The sequence below is a fragment of the Pogoniulus pusillus genome, chromosome 5, assembly GCF_015220805.1.
Source record: "Pogoniulus pusillus isolate bPogPus1 chromosome 5, bPogPus1.pri, whole genome shotgun sequence".
Taxonomy (NCBI): domain Eukaryota; kingdom Metazoa; phylum Chordata; class Aves; order Piciformes; family Lybiidae; genus Pogoniulus; species Pogoniulus pusillus.
The window spans coordinates 7293869-7313582 of NC_087268.1; the positions used below are offsets into that span (position 1 = coordinate 7293869).

The 19714-nt window shown below is 43.2% G+C and overlaps 1 protein-coding gene across 1 annotated transcript in view; it reads left to right on the forward strand.

Moving 5' to 3' along the window:
* The first annotated feature begins 356 nt into the window (after window positions 1–356).
* Window positions 357–19714, forward strand: part of GUCA1C (guanylate cyclase activator 1C) — a 39432-nt gene continuing 20074 nt past the window's right edge. Inside the window, exon 1 of the mRNA XM_064143122.1 lies at window positions 357–1268. Coding sequence (XP_063999192.1) covers window positions 1065–1268 — 204 coding nt within the window. The 5' untranslated portion in view covers window positions 357–1064. The remainder of the gene's footprint in view (window positions 1269–19714) is intronic.

Genomic DNA, 19714 nt, shown 5'->3' on the forward strand with positions numbered 1-19714 from the left:
GATCTCATCACTGCTGATCACTACTTAAAGAATGGATGTCAGGAGGGTGGGACCAGTCTTTTTTCAGTGGCACCCATGACAGGATAAGGGGTAATGGATACAAACTTCAACATAAAAGCTTCATCTAAACATGAGGAGGAACTTCTTTATTTTGAAGGCCATGGAGCACTGGAACAGGATGCCCAGAGAGGTTGTGTAGCCTCCATCCATAGAGACATTCCAAGCCCACCTGGACACCATCCTGTGCAACCTTTTCTAGGTGAACCTTCCCTGGATTGGGGGTTGCACTGGATGGTCTCTAGAGGTGCCTTCCAAAGCCTACCATTCTGTGATGCTGTGATTTGGACCATGGTATATACAGAAGTCAGAAAAGTGAAAAATCAGTCACTACAAGAAAGCTGCACAAAAGGAACCCAAATGTTCAAGTGGGCCTGAAGGTTCAGTTAAAACCGTGTGAGTTATGAAAACAAAGATTTAGAAACCACTCTCAAAGTCATTGCTTGTCTAATATTAATCCAGTTGAGATAGCTTTGGCAACACAGATGCCAATGTAAGATGACCTCCTCTCTCTAGTATGATAGAATAAGAGGAAATGGCTTGAAATTGTGCCAGGAAAGTATCTGTTTCCTGCAAGAGTGGTCAGGCATTGGAACAGACCACCCAGGACGCTTGTGCAGTCACCATCCATGGAGGCGTTCAAGAAATGTGTGGACATGGCACTCAGGGGCATGGTTTAATAGCTATGATGATGTTAGGTCAGTGGTTGGACTCAATGATCTTGGAGTTTTTTTTCCCACTAAAACAATTCTGTGATTCTGTGAAAAGCTGCTGAGGCTCTGGAACCTGACTGTGCAGGGAGACAGTAATCAGCTGATAAAACCATGATGCGCTAAAACTGGGCGCCAGTAATCTTGCTAGGGTGCTATATTTACTTAGTCTATATTGGTAGTGACCTGTAAGAGGTTTAAAGTGCCTCTTAGAGGCAGAGTTGGCGTTTGAGAGAGCATTGCTGGGAAGCAAGAATGAACATTTGGCTGAATAAATGCTGAAAAAGGCGACTTGGTATGTTCGACGCCATGGGGGCTGCTGGATCAGCAGATGACATCAATGCTATGGAAATTCACCACTGGTACACAAAATTTATGAGGGAGTGCCCATCTGGACAGCTTTGTCTGCATGAATTTAAACATGTCCTGGATCTACATGGACTTACTCCAGAAGCTAACAACTATGTTGAACAAGTATTTTATACATTTGACATGAATAAGGTAAGAACTCGTTCTGAACTTGCTGGCTTGCTTATGGCTGTTTCCTCTCCTGCATTCGGTGCGATGTCTCAGAGGGATTCCAGTGTTGACTGTTCAGAGGGAATGGAAATGATTCAGAGGTAGAAAATGATCAAATAAACACAAGCATAAGGCAAGCAATTTGGAATGCTCCATTCCCAGTACATTTTGTCATGTTGAAGATGGTGTAAAGGCAACCTGATGCCTGTTGAATAGTTTCTTATCTTTAAAACTCAGGTTTTTATTCTTTTTTTCAGTGTGCTTTAATAACTTGAGGGTTTATTTATATAATGCTTTTCAACAAAGCATTTTGTACAGCAGCAAGCATTTGGCTGGTTCCATAGGTATTAATGCTTTAAGAATATGCAACACAGACACACTCTATGGCTCCTTCTATCACCTTTTGTTGTTGGATTAATACTGAGCACCTTCCGTGGCTTAGCTAGGGATTAGTCAATCCCTCTTTTCTAAAGGCACATCTGCCTGCTTTTGCTCTATCATCCCATTTTTACTGGTTAACATCCTAGATTGTCCCAAAGGCATTGATTTGGAAGCTGCAGCTGCATGGCTGTCTTACTTTCAGTTCACCAGCTGCAGCTGCATGGCTGTCTTACCTTCTTCCAGTTCACCAGCTGCAGCTGCATGGCTGTCTTACCTTCTTTCAGTTCAACAGCTGCAGCTGCAGGGCTGTCTTACCTTCTTCCAGTTCACCAGCTGCAGCTGCATGGCTGTCTTACCTTCTTCCAGTTCACCAGCTGCAGCTGCATGGCTGTCTTACCTTCTTCCAGTTCACCAGCTGCAGCTGCATGGCTGTCTTACCTTCTTCCAGTTCACCAGCTGCAGCTGCATGGCTGTCTTACCCTCTTCCAGTTCACCAGCTGCAGCTGCATGGCTGTCTTACCCTCTTCCAGTTCACCAGCTGCAGCTGCATGGCTGTCTTACCTTCTTCCAGTTCAGTGGTTATACATATTCCTCCTAGCCAGGAGACCCATTCAGAAGTCTGCACCTTCTTATTAACTTCTTAAATCAGAATAAGATATTCTGCCAAATGTTGGAAGAGAGCATACAGAGACATCTGTAACTCCCACAAAAGTGGTTATTCTTCACTGTAGTAAGGTTTAGACTGAATTGCCAATACTGCATCATCAAAATCTATTTCCCAGAACAGAAATGCCATCTTGGTATAAAACCTAACTTCAAACCCCCCCAGACCCCCAAATAAACCTCTCTAAATAAACAAGCAAACAAAAACCCCACCAAAACCCCACCATACCCAGCACATTAAACGCTGCCTGTCTCTCCCTCTGTCATTGCTCTCCAGGAATTCAGAGAGGCAATGAAAAACGTGTTGCTACATCACACGAATCACTTCTTTGGCAAGTTAAAACTGTTCCCAGTCATAGCCAGAGCTACTCCAGACACCTTCAATTCCAGAGATGGCCTTTCCACTTTTCAGTAGGAAAAGAATTCTATTTAGTGTCAGAAAGTGTTGATAACTCAGCATACCTTGTGTATCAGCATTTCAAAGCTTTTCCAACCTTTAATTTCCTGTATTGGACCCAGCAGACTATGGATTCTCAGAGTCTGCTGCTGTTACACCATCTTCTTGTCACACTAATACCCCATCCCCACCCCCAGCTCAGTTTGCTTTTTTGGTATGAAGTGTTTCTGACATAGTTTTCCAAGTACTTTTCCTATAAAATAATGCCTGACAAATGCTTTTTTCCTCCCCCCCAGCCAGTTACCAGATGGTTAAATAGGAAGAAACTTTATTAAGTAGACTAACCTACCTCAACAAATGTGCTAATTACAGCTGGTGAGCAGACCCCCAGCCCATCAATATCAAATCTGGCAGAAATTCTCAGCTTACTGTGTTTTGTTTAGTTCAATCAAGGCATTGTGTTCCCCAGTAAAGTTTTATCAGTGCTAACTTTCTTGAGTGGGACAAAACCTGAGCTCATCCAAGAGTTTTTGTCAGTTTATTTTTCATGGGGACTGCAAAAAAAAAGCCCTTAACACTTTAGTGCTTTTGAGTAATAGTTAGGAAAATTTCCCATCTTTCTTTTTTTAGGTACATACCTATTTTTAGGCACATCTTTTTAAATCAATTAGAAGTTTTAAAGCAATTTCTCAACATGAGGATGTTTCAGAAGCCACATGCTGAAATGTTTCATTAAAAAATGAGGCTTTCAGCTTCTTGTATTTCCTTTTCAGAAGACAGGAACCGTTTCTGAAAGTCAGGCTTCTGTCAAGATGATACCATTGCAGGACCCAGTCACAGCTACAGGGAAAGTGTTTGCCATGAGATAGCTGAGGATGAGGAGAGGGAAGAACAATGTGGCCTTCAAATAGTTCTGTGCCAACAGCAATGCCTTGCAGTGGACAGACAGTGGAGAACCTGTTGCTATTATTAGTATTGGTCAATAGATTTGAAAATACCTGTTGGGCTTAGCAAATGGTGTGGCTGCAGCAGGCAGAGAGCAGGATAAATCAGATACTGCCAGGGTAGGGTTGCTCTTCACCATCTTACTCCACCAACCATCCCTGGAGGTCTTCAATAAAAGCCTGGATGAGGCACTTGGTGCCATGGTCTAGTTGACTGGCTAGGGCTGGGTGCTAGGTTGGACTGGATGATCTTGGAGGTCTCTTCCAACCTGGCTGATTCTATGATTCTACTAGTTGTATTTCTTGTGTTACTGAATGTAACCAAAAATAACCATTTTCTCTCCTTCCTTAAATTCCTTATACTAATGAGACTGTGCATACAGAGCTGGCATTTGCTTTTTAGATACCTGTGAAGAATCTTTTTTTCCATATCTACTATATTTAGGGTACTGTTCTGTAAGGGAAAACAGTATTTTGTGGAAGTAGTTAATCATTCTTAAGTAAGACAAGACTTGGGTGAACCCAAGACCTGGGAAATGGGGAAAGAGCTCCATATTAAGAAGCTGGGGAGTTTTCTGAGGTTTGGGTGCTTTTCTTGGAGTTATGTGAATGTGAGACCTGTGTCAACAGGGAAAGGGCTCCACATTAAAAAGCTGGGGGGCAGTTATGGAGCTTGAGGTTCTTAGGATTTTCTTTTTTTTTTTTGGAGTTACATGAAGTTGAGACCTACCTCAGTAGGGAAAGACCTCCACGTTAAAAAGCTGGGGAACTTTCTACAGTTTGGTGGTTTTTTCCCCTCCAAGTTACATGAACCTAAGCCTTGTCTAAACAGGGAAAGCACTCCACATTAAAAAGCTGGGGAGCTTTCTGGGGGGGGGGGGTGGGGGTGTCTTCTTTTTGGAGAGGAGGGAGGCAGTGTGTGTTGTTGGCTTTACTAAACTTTACTGTTTCAATCACATCAGAAGTCATGGAAGAACTATTCCAAGTTATCTCTCAAGCAAGCCCCAAGACCTATTCAGTTTTAGCAACGTGCAGATGTGTCTAGACAGCAACTGAAACTTTAGAGACCTCTGCAAAAAGCAGTGCAGGTGTGGTGCTTGAGGACATGGCTCGCTGGTAGACTAGCTTAAGTAAGGTCAATAGTTGGACTTGATGATCTTGAAGGTCTTTTACAACTTCAATGATCCTTTGATTCTGTGGTTGGTTTTTCACAAGTTATCAGTCACAGGGCATCACTCCCAGCACAAAGAACTTAGCAGACAGGGAGTAGCTTGCTCAGGTTATCTTTTCAGAGGTGCCCAGTGACACGGCAAGGGGTAATGGGCACAAGCTTGAAGTTCCATCTAAACATGAGGAGGAACTTCTTTCATTTAAGGCTGATGGAACAGGCTGCCCAGAGAGGTGGTAGAATCTCCTTCCCTAGAAACACTCCACACCCTCCTGAACACATTCCTGTGTGACCTTTTCTATGTGATACTGCCTTGGCAGAGGGGTTGGACTCAATGACCTCCAGAGGTCACTTCCAATCCCCACCATTCTGTGATCTGGTGACTGTTAAGACCTATGTCTTAAACTTGTCAGGTTATATACACACTGCAGTTTAACTGCTGCACAGTCCTATCAGTCTCTGAGTGCCTTAACTTGTTTCCCCACAACCTCCCAATCAACTGGCATGTTCCAATGACATTTCTAAGAGAAGACATTTCAGCTAGCAGTTCCTAAAGTCTTCATAAAAATTGGCAGCTGAGCAGTAGGGACACACACAGAATGCATGCTCCTCTTCTGCAGAATTCAGCTTTTACCCACTGTGTAAGGCAACACCTGGCTGGCCAAAGAATCTGGCACTTGCCTCCATTGCCTGGTGAGGATGAAGGATGGAACTGGGGTAGTAGAGTATGGAGATTCAGGGGACAAAACACTCAGCCTATACAGTCTTTTATTCTACTGTCCCCAGAAGACCTTGTTCAGTTAATGTGCCAAAAGATGTTTCAATGTTTTATCCATTTGGACGTCTTCCCCACATTTTAATAAAATTAAACAATGATTTGGCCTTTATGGCTTCATAAAATCCACTATAAAAATATTTATGCTAGGCTCATAACTTCATTATTTAATCATGAGCTCCCACTAAAGATCTGATATTCATTCCTTGTTCTGAAAGATGTTGTTACAGTCCCCCAGTAGCTACTGAAGTCTGAGGCATAGATTTTATTGTGTATTTTCTTAAGCTGTTGCAGGAAAAGTAATTTAGACATCAGGACTGGAATGGTACATCAGTCATGTACATAATGCTGTGTGATATATATATCCTTTGCAGATGGATGCTACCATCTATTCCCAGATAAAAGGTTGGCAAGTTTTTGTTCTTGTACCATCTATTTGTGTAATTTACTGGCTGGAAAGACTTAAATGTGGATGAGATGGAAAGGATTGAAGCTGGGAAATGGGAGATTCAGAGTGGATATCAGAAAGAAATTCTTTACAGTGAGGGTGCTGAGATATTGGAACAGGTTGCCCAGGGAGGTTGTGCAAGCCACCTTCAAGGAGCTGTTCAAGGCCAGGTTGGATGAGGCCTTGACAACCTGGTCTAGTGGAAGGTGTTAAAGTAGATGAACCTTAAGGTCCTTCCCAATCCAAACCATTCTATGAATTCACAATTCTGTGAACTTAGAGAAATGAATGAAGTCAGCTACAGCTACTCACTCTGGTTGGAGATGTCCCTGCTCTCTTCAGGGTGAATGGACAACTGCCTGAAGGGACATTGTAGCCAGGTGGGAGGTGGCCTCTTCTCCCAGGCAACTAGCAACAGAACAAGGGGACACAGTCTCAACTTGTGCCAGGGTAGGTATAGGCTGGATGTTAGGAGGAAGTTCTTCACAGGGAGAGTGATTGGCATTGGAATGGGCTGCCCAGGGAGGTGGTGGAGGCACCGTCCCTTGAGGTCTTCAAGTAAAGACTGGGTGAGGCACTTAGTGCTATGGTCTAGTTGACTGGCTAGGGCTGGGTGCTAGGTTGGACTGGCTGATCTTGGAGGTCTCTTCCAACCTGGTTGATTCTATGATTCTATAAGATGACCGTCGATGGTCTCTTCCAACCTGATGTGTTCTGTGAATGCTTTTCCTTTATAGCAATAGGGGAAAAAAATCCATTTTTTCATGAAATGGTGACAGCATAATGTTCAGTGACGTTTCAACAGTACACCTATGTGATTGAAATTGTGCCCAGGAGGTACAGATTTACTGTGAGAGTCATCAAGCATTGGAACAGGCTGTCCAGGGAGGTGGTGGGGTCACTGGCCCTGAAGGTGTTCAAGAAACGTGCGGACATGGCGCTTTGTGATGTGCTTTACTGGCCGTGGTAGTCTTGGATTGACAGTTGGGCTCAATGATCTTAGAGGTTTCTTCCAACCACTACAATTCTCTGATTCAGATAGAACACAGAGAACTTAGATAAACTGTAGCTCAATTCGAATTATCTTCTGCCTTGACTAAAGTCTCATGACAGTCTCTCTGTAAAGTCTGTAGCAAATAAGGACCAGGACCTCCAAAGCCACATGCCAGGATTTCATAAGCTTCCCTTTTGGGATTCACAGCAGGTCTGTTTAGTTTGCTACGATGTGGATACTGATGTGTTGTAACGTATGCTTCCTGTGAATTCATTCCATGGGGCTTCAGGCTGGCTTAGAGAACCCATTTACATAAGAAGCATGACTGCTGGCACACCAGCTTGCCAAGAGCAGCACATTTGGAACTTTCATGACTTGGCACCAGCTTTCTCAGGAACACTATTCTCAGACTACTTTTGCTCACTCTGACTAGATCCACACTTCTCTAACAATAGCCTGACTCATGTGGAGTTTAATCAAAATGCACGTGTCTTCTGGATTAGAAACCCAGCTCAGAACTTCTTTATGTGCTTAGCAGAGCCTGAAGATCTTATTTCAAGATGACTCAGCAACTTGCAAGTGAGATGAACCAAGTCTCTGTGCCCTTACTTACACATCAAGGGAATAACAATCTGCTTGACTTGGTCAGTGGAAATCATTTAACTCTTTCTCAACAAGATAAGCAGATGCTGTTGTTATTACTATTATTTTTGTTATTGCAATTATTTATTATTATTTCTTACTATTGTTATTTAGTTTTTTGGTTGTTTTTTAATTACCACCATTTTGTAAGAGTAGTAGAGCTGGTTCACTTCCCTATCCTCACCTTAAAAACAAAACAGAGTTTAAAGATGAGCAGTGAGAGAGTTGTGTTATTGCACAGATCAGAAGTCAGAAGACTTTTGATCTTTTCAAGAACCTTTAAAGAGATACAGTGGAGAAAAAAAAAACCCAAACCAAATCAAACACAGGAACAGCTAGAAAAAAGATAAGTAAATAGCAGCTTTCCAGAAGAGGGAATAGATAAGTGAAATGTGTAACTGAAAACTAAAACTAACAAAATGAAGGTGCAAATATAAAGAGAAGTAACCGTCCCAAGAGTAGGAGGAGGAAACTTTTTCTCTTCCCTTATTCTTGCATTAATTGAAACCCCTGTGGAACTCAAATGCAAGTGTGGAGGAAAAGTGCTGCAGAGGTAGTTAAAATCTGAGTCACATTCTCCACCTGAAACAGCTGGACAAAAGCAACAAATGGGAATAAATGTGGTCTTCACTCAGCTGCAGGAAGAAGGAGCAGAACAGACCCAGCCCTGCCTCTGCCACTGGCCCAGAAAAGCACTTGGACAGTTATTTCCAGGCAGAAATAACCCCATCTCTTTAGCAGCAAACCCTTGCTTTGCTAACCAGAGCCACTAGGAGATGCAAGTTGATCAGCATCTACTTGATCTAGGAAAGACTTCAGGCATCAAGGGGAACACCCTCCAGTCAGAACAACCTCTCCTAATTAGGGATGACAGCTTCCCCTTTTAATTAAACCTTCACTGATATCTGTCTCTCTACTGACTTGGTTTTTCCTTTTTCCAAAATGCTTCACTTGGTGGATTTAATTGCTGGGAGGTTTAGGGAGGAAGCAACAAAAAAAGAAAGAAGGAAAGAAAGGAGGTGCTTCAATATTCTGTGTGGGCAGCTAAAAACAGGAAGCTGAGATTTGGAGTTGTTTAAGGATCAGCATGTAACATTATTAACTGGATCAATCCAATTTGTCTAAGCCAAAGATCCTTCACAATAACAGACTGTGTGGTTGGGGTGGGGGTTAATTCAGAGATCTTACCCTTAACACAAGGAGTCTGAAGACTTTTGAAACAATAATTTATGAAATTATTTTCCATAAACCTAAGCAAATGTTTTTTTTTCCCCTCTCTTTCCTCCCCAGACCATCAGCATGCAAGATTTCAAGGATTTCTTTTTATTTCCCCCAGCTGAAGCCAGAGCACTTAATTGGCTTCTCAGATTTCCTCTGGGTGATAGGATTCTTTCCCTTCATTTCTAACATTGCCACTTAAAAGTAACAGTTTAACAGTCATTACACTGCTGCTCTGACCTTAATCAGAGGTTATCAGGTCCCACTTGCAGTTTCCTGACACCCGCATGGCAAGGTAGAGCCCTGGTTTCAGGGGCCTACAAGAAAGCTGGGGAGGGACTTTTTACAAGGCTTTGTGCTGGAAGAAGGGAGGTATAGACTGGCCATTAGGAATAAATTCTTGACAGTGAGGATGGTGAGACACTGGAACAGGTTACCCAGAGAGGTTGTGGATGCCCCCTCCCTGGTTGGACAGGGTCTCGAGCAGACAGGTTTACTGGGAGGTGTCCCTGCCAATTGGAACAAGATGATATTTAATGTCCCTACCATCACAAACCAGTCCACAGATCTATGAAAATCAGTGAATTTGCATTAGTTTCCAAAGTAAAATATTCCAGCCTCATCTGTCTGACCAAGGAGTTTGCATCTCTTCTGCATCTGGAAGCCTTGATGAAAATAACAGCTTCAGGAGTAAGCCTTCATTGTGTTAAGTCTTTAACTCAGATCCACAGACATCTATCACTGTGCTCCACTCATAACCTCCATGTCAGGAATAATGAAGCAGTAAGACAAACAAGAACTGGACATCACTGGATTCTGTAGATGTAGTTTTAAATGGTCACTGTCTTCTGTTTCAGTTTTAAATCTATACTCATAGAAATAACAAGGACAGAAAAGATCTCTAAGATCATCAAGTCCCTTCAACCCAAGATGTTCATCAGTAAAAATGGAGTAGCAAGAAAGTAAAAAAAGAATGTGACTGAACTAGCAAAGCTTTCCCAGGGCTTCATCACTAGTTTCAGTGTTGGATAGTTACAATGATGCCTGAAATTGCTCCAAGGGAAATTTAGGTTGGATATTAGGAAAATTGGTGCCATGGTCTAGCCTTGAGCTCTGTGGCAAAGGGTTGGACTTGATGATCTGTGAGGTCTCTTCCAATCCTAATACTGTGATACTGTGAACAATGAAGCAATTGTGTGTCTTCAAAGGTCTGTTCCAACCCCTACCATTCTATGTTTCTATGACATAGTTGCAGAAACATTTCTGTTGAAATGGGTTGAAATCCCATAGAAAGTAGTGGTGACCTCTCTTTTCCTCATCTCCTTACTTGAGTTAGCAAGAGGGTGGTGAGTCTTGTGAGGCAGAGAGATTAGAGGTTATGTTGTACTTACAACTTGTCTTGTTGGGGTAAAAGCTTTCTGGTTTACGAAGCAGGCTGAACCCTTAAAAGCAAGCTACCATTCTGGTAAAGATACAGGAAAAGGAAAGGCTACCTTGGTCCTCCTTTCAACATGCACAAAAGCAGGACCAAACAGGATTTAGAACCCTCACTGAAGTATTTGCAAAGTTTAGGGTAAGCTAGTTTTTCTCCACATGGAATAGCCTCTCCCTCCTGTTCAGAGCATTTACCCTGTGAGGGCTTTCATAGAAATTAGAGAACCATGCAATAATTAGCTTTGGAAAACATCTCTAAGATCATTGAGTCCAATCATTACCCCAATACCACCACGGCCAATAAGCCACGTCATAAAGTTCCATGTCTATGGTATTTCATTTTCAGTGCCAGTACATAGTCCCACTGTTGCTTGTTTGTATCTTTTTCTTAACTGCCAGAATATTGCTTCTTGGTATCTCTAATATAGATTTCAGCAGATGATTTATCTTAATATTTAGCATCAGTTCAGTTTCATACAAGTAGCTCATTTGGAGTTGCTCCATTGGGCTGCCAAACTCATCTCTACACCCATTGCTCAAGTGCACTTTGAAGGCTCCAGAGGAGGCTATGAAGATGACCAGAGGGCCAAAGCACCTTCATTATAGGGGCAAGCTGTGAGCATTGGGGCTATTCAGCCTGGAGAAAAGAAGGTTCCAGGCAGATCTTAGAGGAGCCTTCCAGTGCCTGAAGGGAGCTACAGGAGAGCTGGGGAGCAACTTTTCACAGGGACTTGTACTGACAGGATGAGGGGTGATGGATTGAAGTTGCAGGAGGGGAGATTTAGACTGGATATTAGAAAGAAATTCTCTACAGTGAGGATGGTGAGACACTGGAACAGGTTGCCATGGGGGGTTGGTACCCCCTCCCTGGAGGTGTTCAAGGCCAGGCTGGATGAGACCTTGAGCAATCTGGTCTAGGGGGAAGTATCCCTACCCATGGCAGGGTCACTGGAACTAGATGATCTTTACAGTCTTCCAACCCAAACCATTCTATGAATCTATGACCTGGCTTTGCTCTGATCATTTCTTCAGCTCCACACTGCCACTATTTTTTCTGGTCTTATGAAAACAGAAATATTTCACTGCTGATGGTTTCTGGAGCAGGCAATTTCTATAGAATTTCTACTCTCTCAGCACATCTTTTGTCTGTCAGCATATTAAAGGGCCAAAAAACTATGCAGTGTGTTATAAACTTCAGTCTATTTGTGCCACAGAAAACTCACCTTCCTTTTTGTCAGGTGTACTGTCAACTATTACAGACTTTGTCAGCTCCCTACTAGGGGTGAGGGATGCTGTGGACTGAACTATAAGACAGATCTCTTTTTCACCACGCATTTTGCTGTACTTTAGAGGTATATCAGTGATTTTATTAAACTAAAGGGAGTTCAAGGGCAACAAAGCTAGTGAAGGGTCTGGAGAGCAGGAATTATGAGGAGCATCTGAGGGAACTGGAGTTGTTCAGCCTGGAGAAGAGGAAACTGAGTAGAGACCTCACTGCTCTCTACAACCCCCTGAAAGGAGGTGGGAGTGAGGTGCAGGTCAGTTTCTTCTCCCTAATACCAGGCCATAGAATGAGAGGAAATGTTCTGTAATTGTGCTGGGGGAGGTTTAGGTTGGATATTGGGGAAAAATTATTTTCAGCAGGAGTGGTCAGACATTGGGACAGGCTGCATAGGGAGGTGCTGGAGTCACTGTCCCTGAAATTGTTCCAGAAATGTGTGGATGTGGCACTTTGGGATATGGTTCAATGGCCATGGTAGTATTGTATTGATGGTTGGACTCAGTGACCTTAGGAGGTCTTCTCCAACCAAAACAATTTTATGATTCTATGATCCTGAAAACAGGTATCACTTAAAAATCATTCCAACTTTAGCACTCCCTTGTTAAGTTTTTTCACTATAATGTGGAAATTGTGATCAATATTTGACTCCTAAGTCCCCATCTTTAAGTTTGTCATGTGCCTCAGCCACCATGGGTACACTTCCTCCAGGAAATACTTGTTGGAAGTGAGCAACAGAGGAAGCATGTGGGGGCTTTAGAGGGAGAAAACAGGAGGGAGCAGAGAAAGATCAGTAGTTGGGAGCTACTCACAAGTTGCCCATGCCTCAGTGGGGTCCTGCGAAGAGCACTTGAACAAGGTCACATGCAGAGGTGCAAGAGAGTTGTCACCAGCCATATACAAGAGAGAAGAGAGGAAGGATGACTGACACTGGCTAACGTACTGATGGGACAGTTCTTAACCTAATCACACTATGCAAGACTTGTGGCACACTGAAGTTCTGCTCCTTGCTGCCCTGCCCCTGTCTGGTGTTTGACACAACAAATGATCATTGTTGTAAGAGTAAGACATGATGGCTGATGCCAGGATTCTTGTCAGACAGTGTGCAGCCAACAGGTTTGTCTGCTTATTTCCTTTCATCTCCCTTGGCCTCACTTCCTTTTCTCTTGCCCTCACTGTACCAGATGGCACTCACCTGCAGACAAGGTGCCCACAGAAGATGTGTCCTCACTTGCCCTCAATCACTGGGGATCACAGAATGACTCTAGGGCCCAACAATGGTCTCTGAGGGAAAGGCAACACACCAACTGCAGTTTAAGAAGGACAGGGATCTGCTGGAGAGGGTCCAGTGGAGGACTACAAGGATGATTAGGGGACAGGAGCTCTGCCTGATGAGGAGAGGCTAAGGGACCTGGGGCTTTTTAGTCTGGAGAAGAGAAAACTGAAAGGGGATTTAATAAATGTCTATAAATACCTGAGGGCTGGCTGGCAGAAGAGGGGGACAGGCTCTGCTAACCTGCTCCCTGTGATAGACCAAGCAGCAATAGATGTAAGCTGCAGCACAAGAGGTTCCACTTCTACACAAGGGGGAACTTCTTTACCATAAGGGTCACAGAGCACTGGCACAGGCTCCCCAGAAAGGCTGTGGAGTCTCCTTCTCTGGAGACTTTCAAGGCCCATCTGGATGAGTTCTTCTGTGATCTGTGCTAGATTGTGTGGTCCTGCTCTGGCAGGGAGGTTGAAATCAATGATCTCTTTGGGTTTCTTCCACCCCCTGATATTCTGAGGTCCTGTGAACTACCCAGTTTACTGTATGTTCTTTGGCTGCTGAGCCAGTTTGGGTTAACTTTGTCAATGTCTTCTGAAGTTAAGCAGCACCTGAAGAGCATTCAAGCTTTTCACCTTGCATGCTGCATTTCAAAATCCTTGGTTCAATTTGACAGTGTCCTTACAGAGAGAGCTGCAGCACAACTCATTAAGAGTTATGGGAGCTCTTCTCCAAAACTGATCTGATCCTGCAAGATACTGATTACTCTCTAGCTGAAGCTGGGCTGGAGGGAGGTGGCTCCTTTGCATGAGGCACTTAGCACCTTGCAGAACTGTGCTCTTTAACTCCACCATGTGATTATACACTAAAAGCATGAGAGTGGGAGCATCCTGTTCCTGCATCTCTAACAACCTGTAGTTTTATACTGTTATTTATAGCTCCAAATTTGTCTGTGCTACAGTAATGCTCCTGAGCTGCTCATCTCCTTGTATAGAAGCTAAGCAGTGCAGAAGTGTTACTGATACCCCTGATTTCACTGGAGAAGAAGGAATTCAGCTGCTTAAAGCTATAAAATAAAACACAGGACAGCAGCATTAACCAACAGCAAGGAAATCTGAATTTAATTCACTCACCAGACCAAGCTGATTCCTGTTAAAGAAGCTGCTATCAGAGCTTCCTCTTACGCTCAGGTTCTGTCAAAAGGCTGAGGTGACCACAAGGTGACCAAAACTGTGTGTTTTATCTGGGCTCCTGTGCTGAGAGAAAAGAAATAGGTTGCAGCTTTCCTCAAAGAGATACTGTGAAATATATTTATGATAAGAAATGCCTCAAGGAGGAATCCAGAGGGCTCTGGTGCTCTGGTTTTATAGAATCAGAATTTGGCTGGTTGGAAAACACCTCTAAGATCTCAAAGTCCATCCACTCACAAGAAAGGCATTTAGTGCCATGGTCTACATGGCTGGATAGGGCTGGGTGTTAAGTTGGACTGGATGATCTTGGAGGTCTCTGCCAACCTGGTTGATTCTATGAAAGGGAAGACAATGATAAGTTTGTCTGTTCACACTTAACTTTTGCCATGCTTATTTACAGCAAAAATTCCTTGCAGCCAGTCCAGGATTAGGCTTTCTATGATATGGCTCATCATAGAATCATGGAACTGTTTCAGTTAGAAAAGGCCTTTAAGATCATGGAGCCCAACCATCCTCTAACTACCAAGTCTGGTGCTAAACCATGTCCCCTGGCACCACATCTTTTAAACACATCCATGAACGGGGATTCAACTGTTGCTCTGGGCAGCCTGTTCCAGCATTTTAGAAACCTTTTGAGGGAAGAAATTTCTTCTAATGCCCAACCTAAACCTCCTCTGCACCACATCTCTGCATCTCATGGATTACTACCATTCAAAGTCAACCATTCTGAGTTCTTCTCATGTTTCCTTTTTCTAATATGTATGTTTGTAGCCATGGGGAGAGTCTGGCTCCTGGCGAACCCTAATTTCAGTGCGGCTCTCTTCTGCTTTAACAACACTCTGAAATCCTATCTGGTTTAGAACTGGGCATTACAGGTAATCTCATATGAGCACAGATAGTCATTAAATAAAAATAGCAGCTTAAGCTGTAAGAGGTTTAGCTTGGCCATTTAAATGCAGTATTTGTTTCAGTTCCTGGTCATGAGCAAGCCTCTGAACCCGAGGGACATAAATGTGAATCCAAAAGCAAGCGACGCTTTCTGCGTAACACCATGGGTGTCAACGAATCACTGCTAGGTGATGGCCCTGTCCCAGAGATGCACCATTTCTACAGCAAATTCATGAGAGAATGCCCATCTGGCCTGCTTAGTCTGCATGAATTCAAGAGACTCGTGGGTCTGCAAGGGCTGGATCCACAGGGCGATGTGTACATTAAACGAGTGTTTGATATCTTTGATCTCAACCAGGTAAACCTTCTCTTCTTTATTTCTTTAATCTCATGCTATTGCTGTGTTTATGAGTTGTAGCTACAGGCTCTTCTTTGTGCTGTGCTCACAACAGTGTTGCTGGGGACATAGTTTCCATTTATGGTGCATTAGAGGCAAAGAAGTGGGAATGTGCTTTGAGGTCTCTGAGCAGGAGTCTTGTTAGTTCTTTGCAAGGGGCACTTTAAAAATGTCAAGAAATAGGTTCAAGAGATAAGTTCAAGAAGTCAGTCACCATCTTCAGAAGTAATACTGAAGATGTAGTTTGTGGTTCACTGGTTGTTTTCCTGTCCTTTGCTTAGCCAGTGCCCATGTAGAAGCACATGAAGATACTGGTATGCTCAGCTACAAGGTTGCTAATTGTTTTACAACAGAAGTAGACAGATGGGGAAATATGGTCTGTGCTTTGATGATGAAGAGCAGCACAGTTAAACTAAATAGATTTTACAGAAACAAGAGACTCATAGAATGGTTTGGGTTGCAAGGGACCTTAAAGATCATCTAGTTCCAACCTGCCTGCCATTGGCAGGGATACCTTCCACTAGACCAGGTTGCTCAAGACCCCAACACAATCCTGGGTTTTATTCAGCCTTGAGAAAAGAAGGCTCAGGGAAGGCCTCTTAACCATGTAGAGGTACACAAAGGGCAGCATCATGAGGAGGGAGACTCCATTTTTACAAAGACCCATACGGTGAAGACAAAGGGCAATGGGGACAAGCTGCGCTGGGGAGATTCAGACTGGATGACAGAAAAAAGGTTTTCACCATTCAAACTATCAGACATTGGAATAAACACCCAAGGGAGTTTATTCCAATGGGGATTCCCCCACATTACACTGTTTCAAGGCCCAGGCTGACAGGGTGCTGAGCCATCTCATTTAAACTATATCCTTACCCTGAAAGGTAGGACTAGATGATCCTTGAGGTCCCTTACAGCCTGGCATTCTATGCACCTACGAATCCAACCTGGTCTTGAACACCTCTGGGGAGGGGGTATCCATGACCACCCTGGGCAGCCTGGCTCTGAAGTCAGTCACCCTCAGCCCTTCTCTCATCACAGTGCTTAAGTATCTAGGGCACTGCCTGTAGGCATCTGCTCTACAGAATCATGAAGCCCTCAGATTTGTGAGCCTTTATGATTCTGGTTTCATGTAAAAGTGAGAAGAGTGGAATAAAAGCAGGTTTTAGAAGAACCATTTGCTCACCTTTCGTTGCTGTGGCAGTGGCCAAAGACAATTAAACCAAGATGGGAACCCTCTGCTAACTATTGCTTCTGTACCTGGTCTTTCAGAGGTCATTAATCTCCCGTCTAAAGTGTTCAAGTTGTCAGATAACAAAGCAACTTTCCGTGTAAGAAGCAGAGAGCAGATGCCTGGAGGGGACACAATACACTAGATAACATGTACAGTGTGGAGGACACAGAGGCAGAAGGAGCTGCACCAGGATTGTCAGATGGGGAACGTGGTGTCTTTTTGGTATGGCTTTTGAGATCACCATCCTGAAAGATCTCAGCTACTTCATCTGTGTGACTGAACCCTACCTTGTAACAGAAACTTTCTTCCTGCATCTCTCTGAATTTTAGCTTAGCATTTTCTTTATCCTCATCATCCTCAGAGGAACCAAAATCAATCAAGACTAAAATCAGTTGAGGCTAAAAACAGGTACTGAGCAGGAATTCAGTCTCACAGAACTGCTCCATCTCTCACCTAGCTAACATCCCACCTTTCAGGAACCCAAGACCAGAGAAAGCATTTCCATCTTCTATCTTCTCCCATGTCACTCTTTTATAAGTCTTGGAGTCACAGTTACCAGACCAGTGATGGGTGGCCTGCTTGATTACAGCAAACTGGGAGGGTTGGAACAGAAGTCATTCATCTAGAGAAAGTCATGTGTGTCTGCCTCACCATATTCCAAACAGGGACCTAGACACACAAATGGAGGAAACCTATGCCTTTGCCAACCTTCACAGCTAAGGACTGCTCCAAGCTACTCAAGTATGGCCATTGACAGAGACTGGGATCCTCCATCTCATAGTTTGAGTTGAAAGGGACCTTGAAGATCATCTAGATCTGACCCTCCTGCCATAGGCAGGAACACCTTCCACTAGACCAGATTGCTCAAGGCCTCAATCTCCTCTTAGAGAGTCTTTCAGTCTTTATATAAGTTTGGGGGTCTTAGCAGATGTTTCATACCTAGGTTAGCTTGAAAATTTCAGCTTTCTTTGCAATGAGAAGTTGAGCTCTGGTTGCAGCAAGGAGATGTAAACCCGTAGATTAGCTTCCAAGCCACAAGAAAACTGAAGGAAATACCCCACCCAAACAAACCCAAAACTAAATCTAGCATCTTTGAGACCAACAGAGATTTTTTTTGTTATTCAGAATAAAACCTGAAAGAATGTAACAGCAATTTTTAACACTATTGAAGGCACAAGATTTAAATCCTGAGGCCATGACAAGTGTTTAGAGAGCTGGAGAGGTTGGCTGAATTTTAATCTCTATTCAGTATAACAAATCACCATCCCTGCAGATGTTTAAAACATTAATAGATGTGGCACTGTAGGACATGGTCTAGGAGTCATGGAGATGTTGGGTAGAAGGTGGGACTTGATGGATCTTAGAGGTCTTTTCCAACCTTAAATGACATTATGATTCTAGCAGTGCACTTCTGTCAGCATGCAGCCTTTGTTTCTTTCACCAACATTAACATCACAGTGTTTTCCTCAGTTTAATTATCTCTTTGTTACCCAGAGTAATAATTCTTTTGAAGGCAGACTTCTAGAAATAACAAGCATTCACAGAATGATTTTGGTTGGAAGGGACCTTACACCACCACATGGCTGTGGTCAAGCTAGGGCACGCAAGAAAGCCAGGAAGAGAGTTTTCACAGTGGCTTGTAGTGGTAGGTCTAGAGGGAATTAAATATGAAGCTTGAGGAGGAGAGATTTAGCCTGGATATTAGGAAGAAACTCTTTACTGTGAACGTGGTGAGACACTGGAACAGGTTGCCCCCTTCCTGAAGGTGTTCAAGGCCAGGTTAGATAATGCCTTGAGCAACCTGGTTTAGTGAAAAGTGTGGGTGTTGGAACTAGATGATCTTTAAGGTCCCTTCCAACCTAAACCATTCTGTGAATCTGTGGATCAAGTGGAATGGGACAGCCTCTCAGAGCAAGAGAAATGTGTATGTCATTGACAAGGTAAAAGAAGAGGATCTCATCCATACACTCAAGTTTTGTCCTGTATCATTTTTACAACTTTTTCTCCTCCATGGAGTTTTTGGCAGAAATGTAGGTTTTCATCCTGAAAAGTGCTTTTGGTTAAGTACAAGTGTGTGAGAAATGGTCAGTGGGTGGCTGACTGGGTGTATCACACTGCAGGCTCTGAGATGGCAGCTACAATTATGCAAAGAAGGGGGCATTATTCTTCCATCACGTAAGTTAAATCATTTAGGCACTGCACAACATTAAATAGATGATAATCTGTCATCTCCAAGCCACAGAGGCTAATGGATGCTGAGTGGCTGCCTGCCACGTGTGAATTCTGAAATAGCTTTTTGAACTTTTTGCTTACATGCAATTTCCTTCAGTACTATAGCAATGTCTGGGGCTGGTAGATCAACGTTTTACTTCCTTTGCTTTTCAATTCTTCTCTGGCTGCTGCTTTCTAAGGAAGGGGCCATTATGCCAGTGAGTGGTGAAGTACACCAAAGTTCTGGATAGAAATGATTTCCTTTCTCTTAATAGTACCCTTTATAAAGAAGTGATGCTCAGACAGACAGCTAGCAAACTTGAGACTTTTCTCATGCTTCCCCAGTAGACTTCTTTAAATATCTCACCTGATGTGGTTTGTTGTTGTTGTTTTGTTCGTGTTTTTTGAGGGGGTTTTCTTGTGTTGGTTGGTTTTGGGTTTGTTTAGGGGTTTTTTTGGTGGCTAAAAAGTGGAGCCTTTGCAGTTTTAAATCATTATGACTTCTGTTGCTGAAGCTTATACATAGATGCAGACTGCAGACTAGTTTACAGTTGATCTTTTACAGCTGATCTAAAGTTAAAGAAACTCACCTCTGGAAAGCATAATTTAATAAGGTTCTTTACTCTCCATATAAAATACATGTTTCTCATAAGCAGGGATATGATCAGAAAGCTGCTGAAGTCTTAGGCCTGAGATTATTCTTGAGTTCCAATTTTAGCAGCCTAATGCTCCTTGACTTAAGCTGGGGCCATGCATTCTTGGAGGCACCATATGAGAGAAAACGTAAAGCACTTCAGGCACATAGACTTTTTGCTCTGTGTTTTTGTAGCACTACTTTAAAACCTTTAGCAGGTAAGAGGTAGAAAATTAACCTCAGAGGATGCCAGCAAGACCTGGGGGC